This window comes from Piliocolobus tephrosceles, chromosome 21, assembly GCF_002776525.5.
Source record: "Piliocolobus tephrosceles isolate RC106 chromosome 21, ASM277652v3, whole genome shotgun sequence".
NCBI lineage: Eukaryota > Metazoa > Chordata > Mammalia > Primates > Cercopithecidae > Piliocolobus > Piliocolobus tephrosceles.
The window spans coordinates 51,753,456-51,772,673 of NC_045454.1; the positions used below are offsets into that span (position 1 = coordinate 51,753,456).

Sequence of the window (19,218 nt, forward strand, 5' to 3'; positions counted from 1 at the left end):
GCCGAGTGTGGGACGGGACGGGTGTGAGTCAGCCCAGGCCTGTGGGCTGGGCCATGTGGTTCTGGGGAGACAGGAGGGAGTCCAGACCTGAGCCTGGCATTCGAGGCCCTTCACACCGTGGCCCCACAGCGCAGCCCAGCCCGCTACAGAAGCCTCTGCTCCCGACTCAGACCTGAGGAAACCATGCTGGCTGCACTATTACAGCCCCCAAGACGTCCCCATCCTGATCCCCAGGACCTGTCGTCATGTTGCCTTTCATGGCAGATGGGACTGAGTGACAGACCTCAGACGGGAGAGCATCCTGGGTGACCTGGAGGCCCAGTGTCCTCACAGGGCCCTCACGAGAGGAGGCGGGAGGGTGAGAGCCAGAGAGAGACGGGAAGAGGCTGCACTGTGGCTGTGAAGCGGGAGGAAGGGGCCCCAAGCCAAGGGATGCAGGCGCCTCTGGACACTGGGAAAGGCGGGAACTGGGTTTTCCCCCTGGAGCCCCCAGGAGGGACCTGCCCTGCCCACGTGGCCTTGACGTTACAACTTCTGCCCTCCAGGCTATGAGAGGATAAGTGCGTGTTTCATTTATATGTTTTTTTAGTTTTTATTTTTAGAGACAGGGTCTGGCTCTGTCGCCCAGGCTGGAGTGCAGTGGTGCAATCTCGGCTTACTGCAGCCTCCACCTGGGCTCAAGCCATGCCCCCACCTCAGCTTCCCCAGTAGCTGGGGCCACAGGCACGCACCACCACACCCAGCTAATTTTGTATGTTTTGTGGAAATGAGGTCTCACTGCTTTGCCCAGGCTGCTCTCAAACTTCTGGGCTCAAGCGATTCTCCTGCCTGGGCCTCCCAAAGCATGGGGATTACAGGCATGAGCCACCACATTCAGCTTGTTGGAGCCTTGAGGTTGACAGTAGCTTTTCACGGGAGTGAGGGTAAATGGAGGCACCATTCAAAGCCATCGTGTGGTCTGTGGCACAGGTGCATTCCCTGCAGATGTTTCTTGCTGTGGTATAAACCACAAGGGATTGATAGGGAGAACCTCTTGCTGGACTGGGGGTGAGGGTGAATGTAAAACCCCACAGGCCATAACGAGCCAGCTGGTCACTACATTTTTTTTTTTTTGAGATGGAGCCTCGCTCTGTCGCCCAGGCTGGAGTGCAGTGGCACCATCTCGGCTCACTGCAACCTCCACCTCCCGGGTTCAAGCTATTCTCCTGCCTCAGCCTTCCAAGTAGCTGGGATTAAGCTATGCGCCACCACGCCCAGCTAATTTTTATATTTTCAGTAGAGACGAGGTTTCGCCGTGTTGGCTAGGCTGGTCTTGAGCTCCTGACCTCAGGTGATCTGCCCCTCCCTCTCAGCCTCCCAAAGTGCTGGGATTGCAGCCATGGTACAATCTCAGCTCACTGCAACCTCTGCCTCCCGAGTTTGAGCCATTCTGCTGCCTCAGTTTCCTGAGAGGCTGGAATTACATGTGTGTGCCACCATGCCTGGCTAATTTTTGTGTTTTTAGTAGAGACGGGGGTCTCACCATGTTGGCCAGGCTGGTCTCGAACTGCCGACCTAAGGTGATCTAGCTGGTAACTATGAATACACCTGAGCCCTGAGTTTCCTGGCAGCCAAAGCAACAAGAGAAAGCAGATGAGCCATGCACCTGGGCAGTTCCCTGGGGCCAGTGGACTCTGCAGCACTGTTGGTTCTGCTGGAGAGCCCTCAAGGCCTGGGGAGGGAGGCCACTGAGGGGTGGGTTGATGGTGGGGAGGGAGGCCATTGAGGGGAGGGTTGATCCTGGAGAGGGAGATCATTGAGGGGCGAGTTGATTGTGGCTCCCCTGGCGGTCTTGACAGACCCCGAGCAGGGCCACTGTGCCTGGGAAATTCTGCCCCTGGGAGTGCAGGAGGTCATGTTTGAGTCAGGGCTGGGCTCAGTGGCTCACGCCTGTGATCCCAGCACTTTGGGAGGCCGAGGCGGGAGGACTCCTGGAGCCTAGGGTTTTGAGACCAGGCTGCGATACCCTATCTGTATTAAAAAGAGAAAAAATGGCCGGGCGCAGTGGCTCATGCCTGTAATCCCAGCACTTTGAGAGTCCGAGGCAGGCGGATCATGAGGTCAGGAGTTGGAGACCAGCCTGACCAACAAGTTGAAACCCTGTCTCTACTAAAAAAAATATATAAAACAGCTGGGCATGGTGGTGTGTGCCTGTAATTCCAGCTACTCAGGAGACTGAGGCAGGAGAATCGCTTGAACCCAGGAGCAGGAGGTTGCAGTGAGCCGAGTACGAGTCACTCCACTGCAGCCAGGGCTGCAGAGCAAGACTCCATCTCAGAAAAAAAAAAAAAAAAAAAAAAGAGAGAAAAAAATTAGCTGGGCATGGTGGTGCAAGCCTGTAGTCCCAGCTACTTGGGAGGCTGAGGCCTGAGGATCGCTTGAGCCTGGGAGTTCCAGTGGAAGGTCCGTTGTGTGTGTCCGTGTGTCTGTCCATATGTCCATGTGTCCGTCCGTGTGTCCCTGTGTCTGTGTGTCCATCTGTGTGTTCGTGTGTCCCTGTGTCCGTGTCCGTGTGTCCATCCGTGTGTCCGTGTGTCCCTGTGTCCGTGTGTCCCTGTGTCCGTGTGTCCCTGTGTCTGTGTGTCCGTGTGTCCGTGATGGATATGTGGGAGGGCCCCGCTGTTTTTGTCTGATGGACACGTGGATCCAGACTGGGCAACATAGTGAGACCTCATCTCTATACAACATTAAAAATTAGATTTGCAGGCCAGGCACAGTAGTTCACGCTTATAATCCTAGCACTTTATGAGGACAAGGTAGGCAGATCACCTGAACTCAGGAGTTTGAGACCATCCTGGCCAACATGGCTAAACCCCGTCTCTACTAAAAATACAAAACTTAGCTGAGCATGGTGGCGCCCACCTGTAATCCCAGCTACTTGGGAGGCTGAGGCAGGAGAATTCCCTGATCTCGGGAGGCAGAGGTTGCAGGGAGCTGAGATCGTGCCACGGCACTCCAGCCTGGGTGACAGAGTGTGACTCTGTGTCCAAAAAAAAAAACAAAAAAGTTGCAAGAACCAAGAGCTCTGGAACAGCCCCCACCCGGCCCCCGAGTGTCACTGTCTCACAGAAGCCTGGCTGTGGAGTGGACACTGACCTCGCACAGCACCGGTGACCGGGCTGGACCTGGGGTGTCGGCAGCCTCCGCACTTTCCCCAAAGAGGCACTTTTCCAGAGTGCATCTCCTCCAGAGTGCCTCTCCATTGGTTTTGTCTGGGGTTGTCTCCTGACCGAATGGAGGAATCCCACAGACAGCACCGTACACACCACAGCATGGATCGGAGTGCCTGGCGTGGCGTGTATTGTGCTGATCGTGGTAACTTTGGCCGCTTGGCCAGGACGGAGTTCCTTCACCATCTGGTTCCTGTTTCTCCCAGCCTGGGGGAGGACTCAAGGCTGTGCAGAGGCTGGTCCTGCCTGGGGCGGGGTCAGCAGCCTCCACCTGTGGGTCCTGCCTGTGGGCATCCCTGCTGCGTCCATCTGTGTTCCGTGTGCCTTCTCCTGCTGACAACCGGGGCTGTGTGGGACCCCTACTCCCTCCCCGCTCTCCGCCTGCTCCCCACCCCTGCCCCTGGGGCTCACACTGCGCCAGATGCTGCTGCTGTTTTCCGTGCTGCCGGCATCCCCCGTGGGCCGCGGGGCTCACGGGATGTTACGTGTGCCTTGCCTGGCCCTCCAGCCACCCTGCTCGGAGGAAGGGCCCCCCTCACTTCTGCTCAGCCCTTCCGTCTCCAGGTTGGCGCGAAGTCCTCAGGCCCAGCGTCCCTGGTGGGTGATGGCTCAGTCCCGTGTGTCCTGGTGGGGCCTCCCGCCGCGTTTTGCAGGTGGGCTGTGGTTCTGTGGACATGTGGCTCTGCATTCTTTCCTTTTTTTATTGAGACGGAGTCTCATTCTGTCGCCCAGGCTAGGGTGCAGTGGCGTGATCCCGGCTCACTGCAACCTCTGCCTCCCGGGTTCACGCCATTCTCCTGCCTTAGCTTCCCGAGTAGCTGGGACTACAGGCGCCCGCCACCACTCCCAGCTAATGTTTTGTTTTGTTTTTTTTTTGAGACGGAGTCTCGCTGTGTCACCCAGGCTGGAGTGCTGTGGCCGGATCTCAGCTCACTGCAAGTTCCGCCTCCCGGGTTCCCACCATTCTCCTGCCTCAGCCTCCCTGGTAGCTGGGACTACAGGCGCCGCCACCTCGCCCGGATAGTTTTTTTGTAGTTTTTAGTAGAGACGGGGTTTCACCGTGTTAGCCAGTGTGGTCTCGATCTCCTGACCTCGTGATCCGCCCGTCTCGGCCTCCCAAAGTGCTGGGATTACAGGCTTGAGCCACTGCGCCCGGCAATGTTTTGTATTTTTTAGTGGACAAGGGGTTTCACCATGTTAGCCAGGCTGGTCTCGATCTCCTGACCTCGTGATCCACCCGCCTCGGCTGGGATTACAGGCGTGAGCTACCGCGCCCAGCCTACATTCCTTCATTTTCTTTCTTTCTTTCTCTCTCTCTCTTTGTCTTTCTTTCTTTCTTTCTTTCTTTCTTTCTTTCTTTCTTTCTTTCTCTCTCTCTCTCTCTTTCTTTCTTTCTCTCTCTTTCTTTCTCTTTTTCTTTCTCTCTTTCTTTCTTTCTTGTCTTCTTGCTCAGTCGCCCAGGCTGGAGTGCGGTGGCGCGCCTCGGCTGGGATTACAGGCGTGAGCCACCGCGCCCAGCCTACATTCCTTCTTTATTTTCTTTCTTTCTTCGTTTCTTCCTTTCTTTCTCTCTCTCTCTTTCTTGTCTCTTTCTTTCTCTCTTTCTTTCTTCCTTTCCTTTCCTTCCCTTCCTCCCTTCCTTTCTTCCTTCCTTCTTTCCTTCCTTCCTTCCTTTCTTTTCTTTCTTTTCTTTCTTTCTTTCTTTCTCTCTCTCTCTCTCTCTTTCTTTCTTTCTTTCTTGATGGAGTCTTCTTGCTCAGTCGCCCAGGCTGGAGTGCGGTGGCACGATCACGGCTCACTGCAAGCTCTGCCTCCCGGGTTCATGCCATTCTCCTGCCTCAGCCTCCTGAGAAGCTGGGACTACAGGCGCCCACCACGCCCAGCTAATTTTTTTGTATTTTTAGTAGAGACGGGGTTTCACCATGTTAGCCAGGATGGTCTCAATCTCTTGACCTCACGATCCGCCCGCCTCGGCCTCCCAAAGTGCTGGGATTACAGGCGTGAGCCACCGTGCCTGGCCTCTCTCTCTTTCTTGTCTCTTCTCTTTCTCTCATTTTGTTGTTGTTGTTTTGTCGTCGTCGTTTTTGAGATGATGTTTTGCTTTTAGTGCCTAAGCTGGAGTGCAATGGCGTGATCTATCTCGGCTTATGGCAACCTCTGCCTCCCGTGTTCAAGTGATTCTCCTGACTCAGCCTCCTGAGTAGCTGGGATTACAGGCGCCCACCATATTTATTTATTTTTGAGACAAAAGTCTCACTCTGTCTCCCAGGCTGGGGTGCAGTGGCGCTATCTCAGCTCACTGCAACCTCCGCCTCCTGGGTTCAAGCGATTCTCCAGCCTCAGCCTCCCGAGTAGCTGGGACTACAGGCACGCGACACCACGCCTGGCTAATTTTTGTAGTTTTAGTAGAGATGGGGTTTCACCATGTTGGCCAGGCTGGTCTCAAACTCCTGACCTCAGGTGATCCGCCCACCTCGGCCTCCCAAAGTGCTGGGATTATAGGTGTGAACCACTGCACGCTGCCCCTTTTTTATTTTCAGTTGAGACTCAGTTCATGTTACAGAAAAGTCCCCATTTCTTTTTTTTTTTTTTGAGACGGAGTCTCGCTCTGTCTCCCGGGCTGGAGTGCAGTGGCCGGATCTCAGCTCACTGCAAGCTCCGCCTCCCGGGTTTACGCCATTCTCCAGCCTCAGCCTCCGAGTAGCTGGGACTACAGGCGCCGCCACCTCGCCCGGCTAGTTTTTTGTATTTTTTAGTAGAGACGGGGTTTCACCGTGTTAGCCAGGATGGTCTCGATCTCCTGACCTCGTGATCCGCCCATCTCGGCCTCCCAAAGTGCTGGGATTACAGGCTTGAGCCACCGCGCCCTGCCAAAAGTCCCCATTTCTATCTAAGTGAACGATGCTGTGGCTGTTACGAAGTCCAGAGCCGTTCAGCCATCATCCTGTAATTCTAATTCCAGATCATTGTCTCCCTAGAGGAGGCCCCGTCCCCGTCAGCCATTACTCCCTGTCCCTCCCCAGACCCGGCGCTCACACGTTCCCTTCCTGTTTCTGTGGCTTGGCCTGTCCTGCACATTTCATAGAAATGGGATCACACGCTGCGTGGCCTCCTGCATCTGGCATCTCTCACTGAGCGTGACATCCTCAAGGTGCATCTGAACTGTGGCTGGGTCAGATCCTGGCTCCTGATTATGGCTGAGCCGTGTTCTGGCACATGAATGGGCCCCACCGTGTCTGTCCGTGAGGGACGTGCGGAGGCCCACCGTGTCTGTGTGTGATGGACATGTGGAAGGCACACTGTGTCTGTCCGTGTGTCTGTGATGGACACTTGTGCTGCTTCCACCCGTGGCCGTCATGAGTTGTGCTGCCGTGAGCATGCGTGCAAACCTCCGTGTGGACAGGTTTTCGTTTCTCGGGCTCATGCCCAGGAGTAGGTGTGGGTTGACATTGTGAATCGCTGTCAGCAGCATCCATATGCAGGTCCGTGTGTGTGTTCCAGGAATGACTGGTCTGGCTGGGGGGTTGCTGGGGTCCTGCTCGAGCATGAGGGGCCCTCGGTGCTGCAGCCCACGCTCTGCGTCCGGAGCCTTCCATGGGTCCCCTGCTCCAGGCCAGCCCAGTGTCGCGGCTCCGCCCCCAGGCTCTCAGGCGCCCGTTCCTGCGTGGGGTGAGCATCCCCCAGGGCAGCCCCCGGCGCCTCTTCTGGGCTCTTCCCCACTGCACCCCAGCCCGAGCCTCTCCCCGGCTTGTGCCCTGCAAAGGCCATTCCCCAGGTCCTGCTCACCTGCCTCGCTGCCCCTCGCCCATCCCTTGCCGCCTGTTCCCGGGGTGGGGGTGTTCCCTGACCCTCCCAACATCACCCAGGCCCCTCGCATCTCTGCTGGGCTCCTGGGGCTCTCGGTGCCCACCGCCCATCCCTGTTCCCCAGGCGCTGCCCCGCTGCCCACCACCTGTCCTGTGAGGACATTTTCACGTGCCGGGCGTCCACCCCGGTTCCCCGTGGGGCTGCAGGGACCCTTGGGAACGCAGCCGTCCGGTAACAACACTCTCTGCCTGGCAGCCCGGGGGCTTCTGGGAAGCTTGAGATGAGCTCACGGCTCAGAAAAGCGCTTTGCACACTGGCTGCTTTCAGGCAGGGAGGCAGGCGGCATTGACTGTTCCGCAGATGCGTTTTAGCAGGGGTCGGAGGCCTCAGCCCACCCGGCACCACGGAGCCTCCACAGTTACTGGCATTGGGCAAAAAAGAGAGCGAGAGAGATGGGGGAGCGAGGGAGAGAGAGGGAGAGAGGGATTTCTTACAGGAAGCCTTTGGTTCACACCCAGACAAGGCCAAGAAGAGCCACCTCTGTCCCCTGATCTGTGCTGAGGCCACATCCCCTGGGAGGAGGAGCCTCACCCAGGGCCTGGCAGGTGCAGGAGGGGCCTGCAGAGCCGCCCACAGACAGCTTTAGAGAGGGAGACTCAGCAGGAAGCTGAGTCCTTTTTTCCTTTTTGTGCCAGGGTTCGGCCCTGCCCAGCTGCAGTGCCAGGAGGCACTGAGGCAGCAACCCCAGGGCCCACACCAGGCACCTGGCCGGGAGCCTGACAGAAGGGAGCCCAGTTTCCTGGGGAGCCGTGCCAGCCTCCCAGGACTGCTGTGAGGAAGCAGCACACACAGCTTCAAAGGCCAGGACTCTGTCGCCTCCCAGCCCTGGAGCCCGGAAGTCCAAAGTCAAGGTGTGGACAGGGCCGTGTTCCTTCCCACCCCTCCAGCATCTGGGCGATCCGGGCATCCCCTGGCTGTGGCCACACGGCTGGGATCTCTGCCTCCATGTCCCATGGCCTCCTCCCCGGGACTGTGTCTCCTTTGTATGAGGATACCAGGCAGGGATCACCCCCTCGGCCAGCGCGGCCTTTTTTTTTTTTAACCACTCACATCTGCGAGGATCAGATTCCCAAATAAGGCCACACACACAGCTTCCAGGGGCCAGGACACGATCACACCATTTTGAGGATACAGTTCAGCTCTGCACGGGGCACTGTAGTGACCAGGCCTGCAGAGGGGCCCTTCTCCCAGCCCCCAGAGACCGGCAGTGTCCAGGAAGTGCCACCTGTGCCACGACCACCTGGAAGACTCTTCTCTGTCTGCCCCCCAGTCCCCTCCCATCCCCGTGGCCTCTTTCCCTCACTGTAACGCAGGGCCCCGTCACCTGCGGTGCAGGGTTCTTGTGAGGGCTGGGGTAGCGGGCACTCAGCCAGGCTTACATGGAGCCCTCGTTCAGCCTTGCCACGGGACCGGTCAGTGAGGGGTGCACCCTGGACAGAGGCGGAGGGAGAGACCAGGCAACGGGAGCCCAGGGCCGAGCACGGGGTCCCAGAGGTGGGTGGGGGTAGTGCCCAGCAGGTCCCCATGCAGTGCACCGTATCTTCAGCCTGACCTGCTCCAGGGACCCTGGCCTGCGCTGTCACACTGGGGCCTGGGGAGCAAGTCAGAGTCTCTGCTCGTTCTTCCTGTTTCACTGCTTTCCAGGTGTTTTAAAAACTGAGACAAAATTCACATACCATAAAGTCCACTTTATTTATTTGTCTGAGTCAGTGTTTTGCTCTGTTGCCCAGGCTGGAGTGCAGTGAAGTGATCATAGCTTATTGCAGCCTCCACCTCCCTAGCCTAGCTCAAGTGATTTCTCCTGCCATGGCCTCCTGAGCAGCTGGGAGCACAGGTGCCTGCCGCCATGCCCAGCTGGTTTTTGTATTTTTTTTTTTTTTTTTTTTTTTTGAGACAGAGTCTCGCTCTGTCGCCCAGGCTGGAGTGCAGTGGCGCGATCTCGGCTCACTGCAAGCTCCGCCTCCCGGGTTCACGCCATTCTCCTGCCTCAGCCTCCCGAGTAGCTGGGACTACAGGCGACCGCCACCTCGCCCGGCTAGTTTTTCCTATTTTTTAGTAGAGACGGGGTTTCACCGTGTTAGCCAGGATGGTTTCGATCTCCTGACCTCGTGATCCGCCCTTCTCGGCCTCCCAAAGTGCTGGGATTACAGGCTTGAGCCACCGCGCCCGGCCTGGTTTTTGTATTTTTTGTGGAGATGGGATCTCAATATGTTGCCCGGGCTGGTTTTGAACTCTTGGACTCAAGCTGTTCGCTTACCTCAGCTTCCCAAAGCACTGGGATGGCAGGTGTGAGCCACCACACTTGGCCCAATCCACCTTTTTTTTTTTTTTTTTTTTGAAACAGTCTTGCTCTGTCGCCCAGGCTAGAGTGCAGTGGCGCGATTTCAGCTCACTGTAACCTCTGTCTCCAGGTTCAAGCAATTATCCTGCCCCAGCCTCCCGAGTAGCTGGGATTACAGGTGCACACCACCACGCCTGGCTAATTTTTGCATTTTTAGTAGACACGGGGTTTCACCATGTTGGCCAGGCTGATCTCTAACTCCTGACCTCCTGATCCGCCCACCTCAGCCTCCCGAAGTGCTGGGATTACAGACATAAGCCACTGCGCCTAGCCCAAATCCACACTTTAAAAAAGCATATTCACAGAGTTGTGCAACCACCACCTCTGTCTAGTTCCAGAACATTCCATCACCCCACAGGAAGCCCCGTTCCCATCAGCTGTCACTCCCGGCCCATCCCCCTCCCCTGGTAACCCGAATGCTTTTCCTGTCTGTGTGGATTCCTGTCCAGAACAGGACATTTCATAGAAACAGCCTCACACGCTGCGTGGCCTTCTGTGTTTGGTGTCTCTCACTGAGTGTGACATCTTCAAGGTGCATCCGTGCTGTGGCCTGGGTCAGAGCCTTGCTCCTTTTCATGGCTGGGTTGTATTCCAGTGCGTGGATGGCCTCACTGTGCTGACCCTGTTCCTCCGTGGGTGACCACGCTGCGGGAGCCAGGCTGTCGTGAGCTGTGGGTCCACCCATGAGCTGTGGGTCCTGTGAGCTGTGGGTCCACCCGTGAGCTGTGGGTCCACCTGTGAGCTGTGGGTCCCGTGAGCTGTGGGTCCCCCAGGAGCTGTGGTCCCGTGAGCTCTGGGTCCTCCCATGAGCTGTGGGTCCTGTGGGCTGTGGGTCCTCCCATGAGCTGTGGTTCCTGTGAGCTGTGGGTTCTCTGGCTGTGAGTCCACCTGTGAGCTGTGGGTCCACCCGTGGGCTGTGGGTCCTATGGCTATGGGTCCACCTGTGAGCTGTGGGTCCACCCATGGGCTGTGGGTCGTCTGGCTGTGGGTCCACCTGTGAGCTGTGGGTCCACCCGTGGGCTGTGGGTCCACCCGTGGGCTGTGGATCCTGTGAGCTGTGGGTCCACCCGTGAGCTGTGGGTCTTGTAGCTGTGGGTCCTGTGGTTGTGGGGCCACCTGTGAACTGTGGGTCCACCGTGGGCTGTGGGTCCTGTGAGCTGTGGGTCCACCGTGGGCTGTGGGTCCACCTGTGGGCTGTGGGTCCACCCGTGAGCTGTGGGTCCTGTGAGCTGTGGGTCCACCCGTGGGCTGTGGGTCTTGTGAGCTGTGGGTCCACCCGTGGGCTGTGGGTCCTGTGAGCTGTGGGTCCACCATGGGCTGTGGGTCCACCTGTGGGCTGTGGGTCCACCCATGAGCTGTGGGTCCTGTGAGCTGTGGGTCCACCCGTGGGCTGTGGGTCTTGTGAGCTGTGGGTCCACCCATGGGCTGTGGGTCCTGTGAGCTGTGGGTCCACCCGTGGGCTGTGGGTCCACCCGTGGGCTGTGGGTCCTCCTTGATGGCACCTGGGAGTGCAGCTGCTGGTTAACTGTTAACTGTTACTCCCTATTCGCCTCTTTGAGGAACTGCAGGACGGTTCCCAAGCGGTTGCCGGGCGTCCTCAGCAGCACTTGTGCTTGTGGGCTTTTTGCGTGGAGCTGGTGTGGAGCAGCCTCTGGGGTGGCTGTGATTGGCTGTTGGGTTGAGCGGTGGCTGGGATTGGCTGTTGGGTTGAGCGGTGGCTGGGATTGGCTGCTGGGTTGAGTGGTGGCTGGGGTTGGCTGCTGGGTTGAGCGGTGGCTGTGATTGGCTGCTGGGTTGAGCGGTGGCTGTGATTGGCTGCTGGGTTGAGCGGTGGCTGTGATTGGCTGCTGGGTTGAGCCGTGGCTGTGATTAGCTGCTGGGTTGTGGTGGTGGCTGTGATTGGCTGCTGGGTTGAGCCGCTCCGTGAGTTTGTTTTTCATTGGTTGGTTTCCATTGGCGGGCCCCTCGCTCCAGCTGTACGGACTCGTGTTGTCGCCCCGCTTCCAGGAGGTGATGGGTTGCGGCAGGGGGTGTGGACGACGGTCTGCGCCAGCCTCGGCTGCTGCTGGTGCGTGGTTGCGGGGCCCCACGGGCTGGCGCAGGGCCTCAGGGTCTAGAACAGGGTGAGCCCGAGGGGGCGGAGTGCGCAGGTTTTGAGGCCTGGGTCCCACTCTCCCCTCAGAGCCCTGGCCGGGGTCCTATGAGCCCAGAACTGTCCCGACCCCTCCCGCCCAGCCACGGGCTCCTCCGGCCTCTCGGGGTGCAGTTTCCGTCTTCCCGGGGGCCCCTGGCCACAGGGCCCGGCCCTTCCTCCCCTCACAGAGGAGGAGCCGTGGCCACCTGCGCGGTCTCGGCCACAGTCTCGTGGAAATGCAGCCGCTGCCGCGTCAGTCGCTGAGCGCAGGCAGATGGGGCCCGTCCCCTCCACAGCCTGGCCGTCCTCCCATCCCCTCTGGCCCTGGGGCCTCCCCAGCTCCTTCACGGACACCGAGAATGACCGCCTGTGGCTCAGTGGGGTGGCCCATCGGTGTGTGCCCCGCGGTGTCTGGGCCCCTGTGATGCCTGGGCGAGGTCCCCACGGTGCGGGCGAGCGTGTGGCCGGGCCGCTGGCGGGTTCACGGCCCAGGGTTGCCCCGGCAAGTGCATCATTGCCGCTTGGTTTCCTACCAAAGCAAGAACGTGCTTTTCCCAGGATCCTACCACTTGTTCCCGCGCTGCTGTGCCAAGGGGGCCGAGGCTGGGCCTGGCCAGAGCCTGGAGAGGAGGGGCCCACGCTCAGCTCTCCCTCTGCCAGCCCCAGGTCAGGGGAGGCCACAGGGCCCGCTGAACCCCCTGGGCACAGACAGCAGGGAAAGAGCAGGGAGGGGACTTTGCTTCCGCGGCTGGGGCTTCTCAGGGACCTCAGCCTGCAGAGGTGGGGTGGGGAGAGCCCCAGGGGGTGCGCAGCAGGGCCCGAGGTACGCTCGGCATGAGTGGGGCACTGGGTGAAGGGTGGGGATTCAGGCCCGGCCTGAGGGGCTGTGGCATGGACGAAGGGGCCGTCCAGGCCTCAGTTTCCCTGCCTGTGGTTTGGGGGCACCAGGAACAGCAGCTGGTCACCGTGGAACGAACCCCAGCTCTCTGCAGTCTGGGGAAACATGCCCACCTGGGCACTCCGCACGTCCCCCAGTGCCCCAAAGGAGGCTGGCCCTGAGGCGGGGCCGGGTGGGTGCGTGTTGACAGCGCCCGGGGCAGACCCGCCCCGTACAGTAATTCTGCTCGCGCTGCCAGTAATTGCCCTGACTTTCAGGGCCGGCATCATTTCCTGAAAGTCAGCCCCGGCCTTAGAGGAAGTAGGCGCCGGCGGCCGTGACTAAACCGACATGCAAATGCAGCCGGGCGGAGAGCTGCCCCCGTCCGCCCCAGCGCCGCCGCGGTCATGAGGGAGCCGCTCCCGGGCGGCGCTTCCAGGGGGACCCCCGGACCCCCGAGCGCCGGGACCATGTCCCAGCTGCAGTTCTGGCTGCAGTTCGAGGCTCTGAACAAGGTAACACTCCCCTCCCAGGGTGGGCAAGGCCCTTGGGGGCAGGGGTCTGGGAGGTAGGACCCCCATTCAGGACGGGCCGCCTGCCGGAGCAGCCGGAATCTCACCCTGGAGTCCGAGGCCGCCAGGCTCTCAAAAATCCCCATCCCGCCCAGTCCGTCTCTTCTGGCACCGAGAGGGAATCTGCCGGAAGGTTCCGAGGCAGAGATTTAGGACTTGGGGCTGGGAGCGGCGCCCTGCGCCTAGGCTGGGGGACCCGAGCGGAGTGGGGGACTCGGGCTCAGCCCGGATCCGGCCCTCAGTGACAGTGGCATTGGCTGTCGGGAGGGCTGCATCCCCCTCCTTCTGCCCCTGGGATAGGGCCCCCTGGCTTTCCTCTAGAGAAGCCTCAGGTGGAGGGGCTCTGGGTGTCTCATGGGGCCCTCACAGGGAGCGGGGGTGGGTGCGCCTGGTCAGGGCTGACTCTGGTGGCGCAGGCGGGCAAATCCTTGTGGCTCTGTGGTTCCCCATGGGTCCTGGAGCACAGGATGGGGGCAGCACACCAGGTCTGGAGTCAGTTCTGGAGTCAGGTCTGGAGTTGGCTGCCCAGGGCAGGAGGAGCTGTGTTTGCTGCACTTGAATGGGGCAGAGCCAGGTCCTGCCAGCTCCCCGCCTCCACCCAGGGCTCCTGAAATGCTGCAGAGACAGGAACCACAGCAGGCAGCCCCGGCCCTCCCTGGGGCCCCAGAACTGGGCGCTGGCGGTGAGGGGTGCAAATGTCACCTCCGAGGGGCCTTGGTGCAGACTACAAAGGGGCCCGGGTTCCCCGGGGAGGCACTAGGTCCGCTGAGCTGAGGCTGGAGGGTGGGTGGGGCATGTGGTGGAGGATGCAGGAGCCTGGGCCGGCCTGGAGGGGCCATGGAGGGACACACAGGCACAGGTGGGACTTGGGCTGTCTCTGAGGTCAGCTGGTGGCTGCTCGGAGTCAAATCCAGATGTGGGCAGAGGACGGAGCCGCTATGAGGGGAGCTGGCCTGGCTCCGTTCAGCTTCCCACATGTGAACAGGGCCAGCCCCGGGAGCCCTGTCTCCCTGTCCCTAATCACTGAGGGCACCTGCTAAAGATGAAGGCTTGGAGGGCTCATGCTCCTGGCTGGATGTCCTGTGCTGGGAAGGACCAGACGGGGAGCAGGGCAGGACCTCGAGGCTGCGTTCTTGGAGCCTGAAAGCTGCAAGCACCCACTCATTATTAGACTTCCACTTTTGTTTATTTTTTCGGGAACAGGGACTTGTTCTATCACCCAGGCTGGTGTGCAGTGGCACCATCTCAGCTCCCTGCAACCTCCACCGAATGGGTTCAAGCAATCCTCCCATCTCGGCCTCCTGAGTAACTGGGACTACAGGCACATGCTACTATGCCCAGCTAACTTTTCTATTGTTTGTGGAGATAGGGTCTTGCTGTGTGGCTCAGGCTGCTCTTGAACTGCTGGGCTCCAGTGATCCTTTCACCTTGGCTCCTCTAGGATTACAGGCGTGAGCCACTACGCCCTGCTCGACTTGACTTTTTTTTTTTTGAGATAGGGTCTCGTTCTGTCTCCCAGGCTGGCATGCAGAGGCGCAATTACAGCTCACTGCAGCCTCGACCACCTGGGCTCAAGCGATCCTCCTGCCTCAGCCTCCTGAGTAGCAGACGTGAGCCACCACGCCCGACTTGACTTTAACTTTTCAAACTGTTTTAGAGTGACAGAAAAGCTGCCGGGACAGTGCAGAGAGTCCCCACGTCCCCACTCCCAGGCTCCCTGCTGTTCTGTCTCCCGTCTGTGGCTGTCACGGCTGATGAACCAACATGCGTACGCCACCGTTAACTACCGAGGCCCACGCTTTGCTTGGATTTCCTCAGTATCCCCCATGTCCTTTCTTGCCCAGGGCCCCACGTGGTGAACGCCCCTCTGGGCTGTGACGGTTTCTCAAGGCCTGTGTTTCAGATGCACTGGGTGGTCCTGCGGCTGGTCAGGTGGTGTGGACACCCTGGAGTAATCGGGCTGGTGTTTCCTCAGACTGGGGCAGGAGTTTTGGGAGGAGGACCTTGGGCGGGAGGGCCCTGTTGTCCTGTCTTGTTGGGCAGAGGGCACCTGGTGAGGGCATGGGGCGGGTGTGTCTGCCTGAGGTCCCTTCCCTCTTTTCACGCTGAGCTCCGGGGAAGGACTCGCTGTGTGGCCCACGCATTTGGGTCAGGGGAGCTCCCCTCCGCTCTGTCTGCGCTCCCTGCACCACCAAGGCCTGGGGTGCTCTGGGCCCGATAGCAGCTCACCCCCGCTCCTGGCTGGGGCCTCGACCAACCCAGGGGCCCCTGACCTTGCCCAGGAAATGCTTCCACGGAGGGTCTGGGCCACAGGTCAGCGTGACCAGGTCCTCTGCAACCTGGGTAGGCGGTGTTCAGAGGGTCCTCGTGGGGCTCAGTAGGGGAACTGCTCCCCACCCCTGCCGATCGGGGCCTCCAGAGGCTCTGGGAGGGGCTGCTCCTGCCCTGCCTGGGGTGGGAGGCTGCACCCTACCTGGCCCAGGGCCTTAGGCGGGCAGCATGAACACCTCTGTCCTGGGGGGTGCTGTGGGGTCTCTTGTTTGGGGGCAGGTTCCTGAATGTCCCTAGTGATCAGTACCCGGGTGCTTGGGTCTGACAGGGTGGGCAGTGGGCAAGGCTGAGCAAGGTGAGGGGGACGGAGCTCACAGCTCCCAGGGAGAGACAGCACCCCCTCGACATGCCTGATTTTTTTCTTTGTTTTTCTTGAGGTGGAGTCTCGCTTTGTCGCCCAGGCTGGAGTGCAATGGCGTGATCTCAGCCCACTGCAACCTCCGCCTCCCGGGTTCAAGCAATTCTCCTGCCTTAGCCTCCTGAGTAGCTGGGATTGCAGGCACCCACCACTATACTATGCCCAGCTAATTTTTGTGTTTTTCGTAAAGACAGGGTTTTACCATATTGATCAGGCTGGTCTTGAACTCCTGACCTCAGGTGATCTGCCCACCTTGACTTCTCAGAGTGCTGGGATTACAGGCGTGAGCCACCACACCCAGCTAATTTTTGTATTTTTAGTAGAAATGGGATTTCGCCATATTGTCCAGGCTGATCTTGAACTCCTGGGCTCAAGCGATCTTCCGCCTTGGCCTCCAAGTGCTGGGATTACAGACGTGAGACATCATATGGGGCTGGGCATGGTGGCTCATGCATATAATCCCAGCACTTTGGGAGGCCAAGGTGGACGGATCACTTGAGACCAGGAGTTCGAGACCAGCCTGACCAACATGGAGAAACTCCATCTCTACTGAAAATACAGAATTAGGCCAGGCACGATGGCTTATGCCTGTAATCCTAGCACTTTGGGAGGCCAAGGCAGGTGGATCACCTGAGGTCAGGAGTTTCAGACCAGCCTGGCCAACATGGTGAAACCCCGTCTCTACTAAAAATACAAAACTTAGCTGGGCGTGGTGGCACACTCCTGGCGGAGTGCAGTGAGCTGGGATTGTGCCACTGCATTCCAGCCTGGGCGAGAGAGTGAGAGACTGTCTCAAAAAATAAATAAATAAATAAAAATTCCAAATTAGGTGGCACAGGGGTGCACGCCTGTAAACCCAGCTACTCGGGACGCTGAGGCAGGAGAATCGCTTAAACCGAGGAGGCGGAGGTTGCAGTGAGACGAGATTGTGCCACTGCACTCCAGCCCCGGCGACAATGCGAGACTCTGTCTCAAAAAAAAGAAATGATGCACATACATCTCCTCTGCTAGGCAGTGCGTGTGTGTGCGTCATCCTCATAGCGAGCCCTGCCTCTGGGCATGGCTGCCCCCCACACAGGGCATGGCACCAGGCTTACCCCAGCCCCGAGCTGCTCAGAGTTCCTGCAGAATTGCTGCCTTTCAGGTGCTGCAGAAGTCGGACGTCGTGTTGCATGGCCCTGAGGGCTGGTGTTTCTCACCCATTGCTTTATTTCTTTTTTTTCTTTTTTGAGACGGAGTCTCGCTCTCTTGCTCTGTCATACGGTGGCTCATGCCTGTAATCCCAACACTTTTGGATGCCGAGGCAGGCGGATCACTTGAGGTCAGGAGTTCAAAACCAGGCTGGCCAACATGGTGAAACCCCGTCTCTAGTAAAAATACAAAGAAATTAGCCGGGCATGGTGTCACACACCTGTAACCCCAGCTTCTTGGGAGGATGAAGCAGAATTGCTTGAACCCGGGAGGGCCGTGGTGTCTCCCATCCCCACCTGCTCCAGTGTGTGGAGGGCCGTGGTGTCTCCTGTCCCCACCTGCTCCAGTGTGTGGAGGGCCGTGGCGTCTCCCGTCCCCACGTGCTCCAGTGTGTGGAGGGCTGTGGTGTCTCCTGTACCCCACGTGCTCCAGTGTGTGGAGGGCTGTGGTGTCTCCCGTCCCCACCTGCTCCAGTGTGTGGAGGGGCCTTGGCGTCTCCCGTCCCCACCTGCTCCAGTGTGTGCAGGGCCGTGGTGTCTCCCGTCCCCACCTGCTCCAGTGCGTGGAGGGCTGTGGTGTCTCCTGTACCCCCCTCACCAGGCCTGGCCTTGTCTTTCAGGATTCCTCGTATTTTGAGGACTTCTCCAACATCTCCATCTTCTCCTCGTCTGTGGACTCCCTGTCGGACATCGTGGACACGCCCGACTTCCTGCCGGCCGACAGCCTCAACCAGGTGTCCACCATCTGGGATGAGAACCCTGCCCCCTCCACCCACGACAAGGTCAGTGCGCCCGGCGCCCCCCGACAGCCCCGACCCACCAACGTGGCCTCCCCAGCCCAGGACCCACAGGGTCCAGCGAGGTCTCAGTCTCCCCCACTCTGCGTACCGCTGGCTGTCCTGTCACTGTCGGTGCCATCCATGGCCATGGTCATGGATGAGGTGGTTAGGTGACGGTCCTCTGGTGTCCTGAATAGGAGAAGGCGATGTCCAGGACATCTGTGGCTACCCCATCTTGGGGGGGCTCCTGACATGGAGTTGAGGGGGCCCAGGATGCTGCCCAGCGCCCTGCAGTGCCCAGTATGGCCCCACCCTCGAGGGACCCGGCCCCACGTCCACTGCACCAGGGAGTCCCTGGTCTAGAGAAGCACAGGAAGGTGACAGGACAGAGAAGCGTGGTCAGGGAGGCCCCCTGGAGAGGCAGTGCCCAGCGGGCCCAGGCAACGTGGCTGTCCAGGCAGAGGAACGCTTGGGCAGGAGGAAGCTGTGGTGGCTGCCAGCCCCATGGTGCCCTGGGTCAGCACTTGGGCAGGAGGAGCTGTGGTGGCTGCCAGCCCCATGGTGCCCTGGGTCAGCGCTTGGGCAGGAGGAGCTGTGGTGGCTGCCAGCCCCGTGGTGCCCTGGGTCAGCGCTTGGACCGGAGGAGCTGTGGTGGCTGCCAGCCCCGTGGTGCCCTGGGTCAGCAGTGGCCGTGTCCCCGCTAGGTGGGAGCTGAGAGGGCGAGGTTGGCAGAATCCTGTCCCAGGGTGGGGAGTTAGACGTTATCCTGGGGGGCTAAGGGGCTAGGGTTTGCCTCCGAGAAGGTCCTGGAGGACCTGGGTGGGCCAGGCCTAGAGCAGGGGTTGTAGGGCAGCAGGGCCCCCAGGTGTTTTGGGCCCACCTCTAGAGGTACCCCAGCCTCTAGCCGTGCCCGGTACCACGCAGTGGAGGTGTCCTGTGAGGGAGGCGTGGCTGGGAGCCAGGCCCGGGGAGTCCCTGCCTCCATCCAGGCCTGTCCAGGAGAGAAACTTCTAGACTTTGGGAGCAGACGTTGGACATACGTCTGGGGCTGAGCACCTTCCGGTGAGGGCCCACACCAGCCTCCCCACGCTCCTGGCACGCTGCTGGGCTCACAGCCATAGGCCGCTCTCCCGGGCCCTCAGGAAGGGTGCAACGTGGGCAGCAGAACTCACGGGCTTGGGGGCCGGGGCAGGAAGCATCAGAGCACCCGGCAGCCACGGTGGGCAGCTCAGGCCTGGTCCCTCTGGGGCATTTCACCCAGCCTGGGGCCCATGCCCTCCCAGCTAGCTCACAGGTCCTCGGCAGGGCAGGAGGAAAGAAACCAGGGCCTGACTGGCCTGCTGTGGACAGCAGGAGGACATCTGAAACCCAATGCCCCGCCAGCCCCACCAGGAATGGTGACTCAGCCTTCCAGGAACCCGTGTGGCATCTGTTTGTTTGTGTTTTGTTAATTAAAAAAAAAAAAAGGAGAGGGAGGTTAGAAACTGAGTTTTTTTTTTTTTTTTTTTTTTTTGGCCCACCTCTAGAGGTACCCCAGCCTCTAGCCGTGCCCGGTACCAC

At 59.6% G+C, this 19,218-nt stretch overlaps 1 protein-coding gene across 6 annotated transcripts in view; it reads left to right on the forward strand.

Annotated features, from left to right (window-relative positions):
• The window catches only part of SBNO2 (strawberry notch homolog 2), a 69,122-nt gene that overhangs the window by 30,373 nt on the left and 19,531 nt on the right, over positions 1 to 19,218 (forward strand). For 4 of the 6 annotated variants that reach the window (XM_023192729.2, XM_023192734.2, XM_023192731.3 and 1 more), the window contains exon 5: positions 17,500 to 17,661. In XM_023192729.2, the coding sequence (XP_023048497.1) occupies positions 17,500 to 17,661 (162 nt within the window). Of the gene's footprint in view, positions 1 to 12,710; positions 12,944 to 17,499; positions 17,662 to 19,218 lie in introns of those variants that run through there. The other 2 variants (XM_023192732.2, XM_023192733.3) reach the window with 2 other exon arrangements.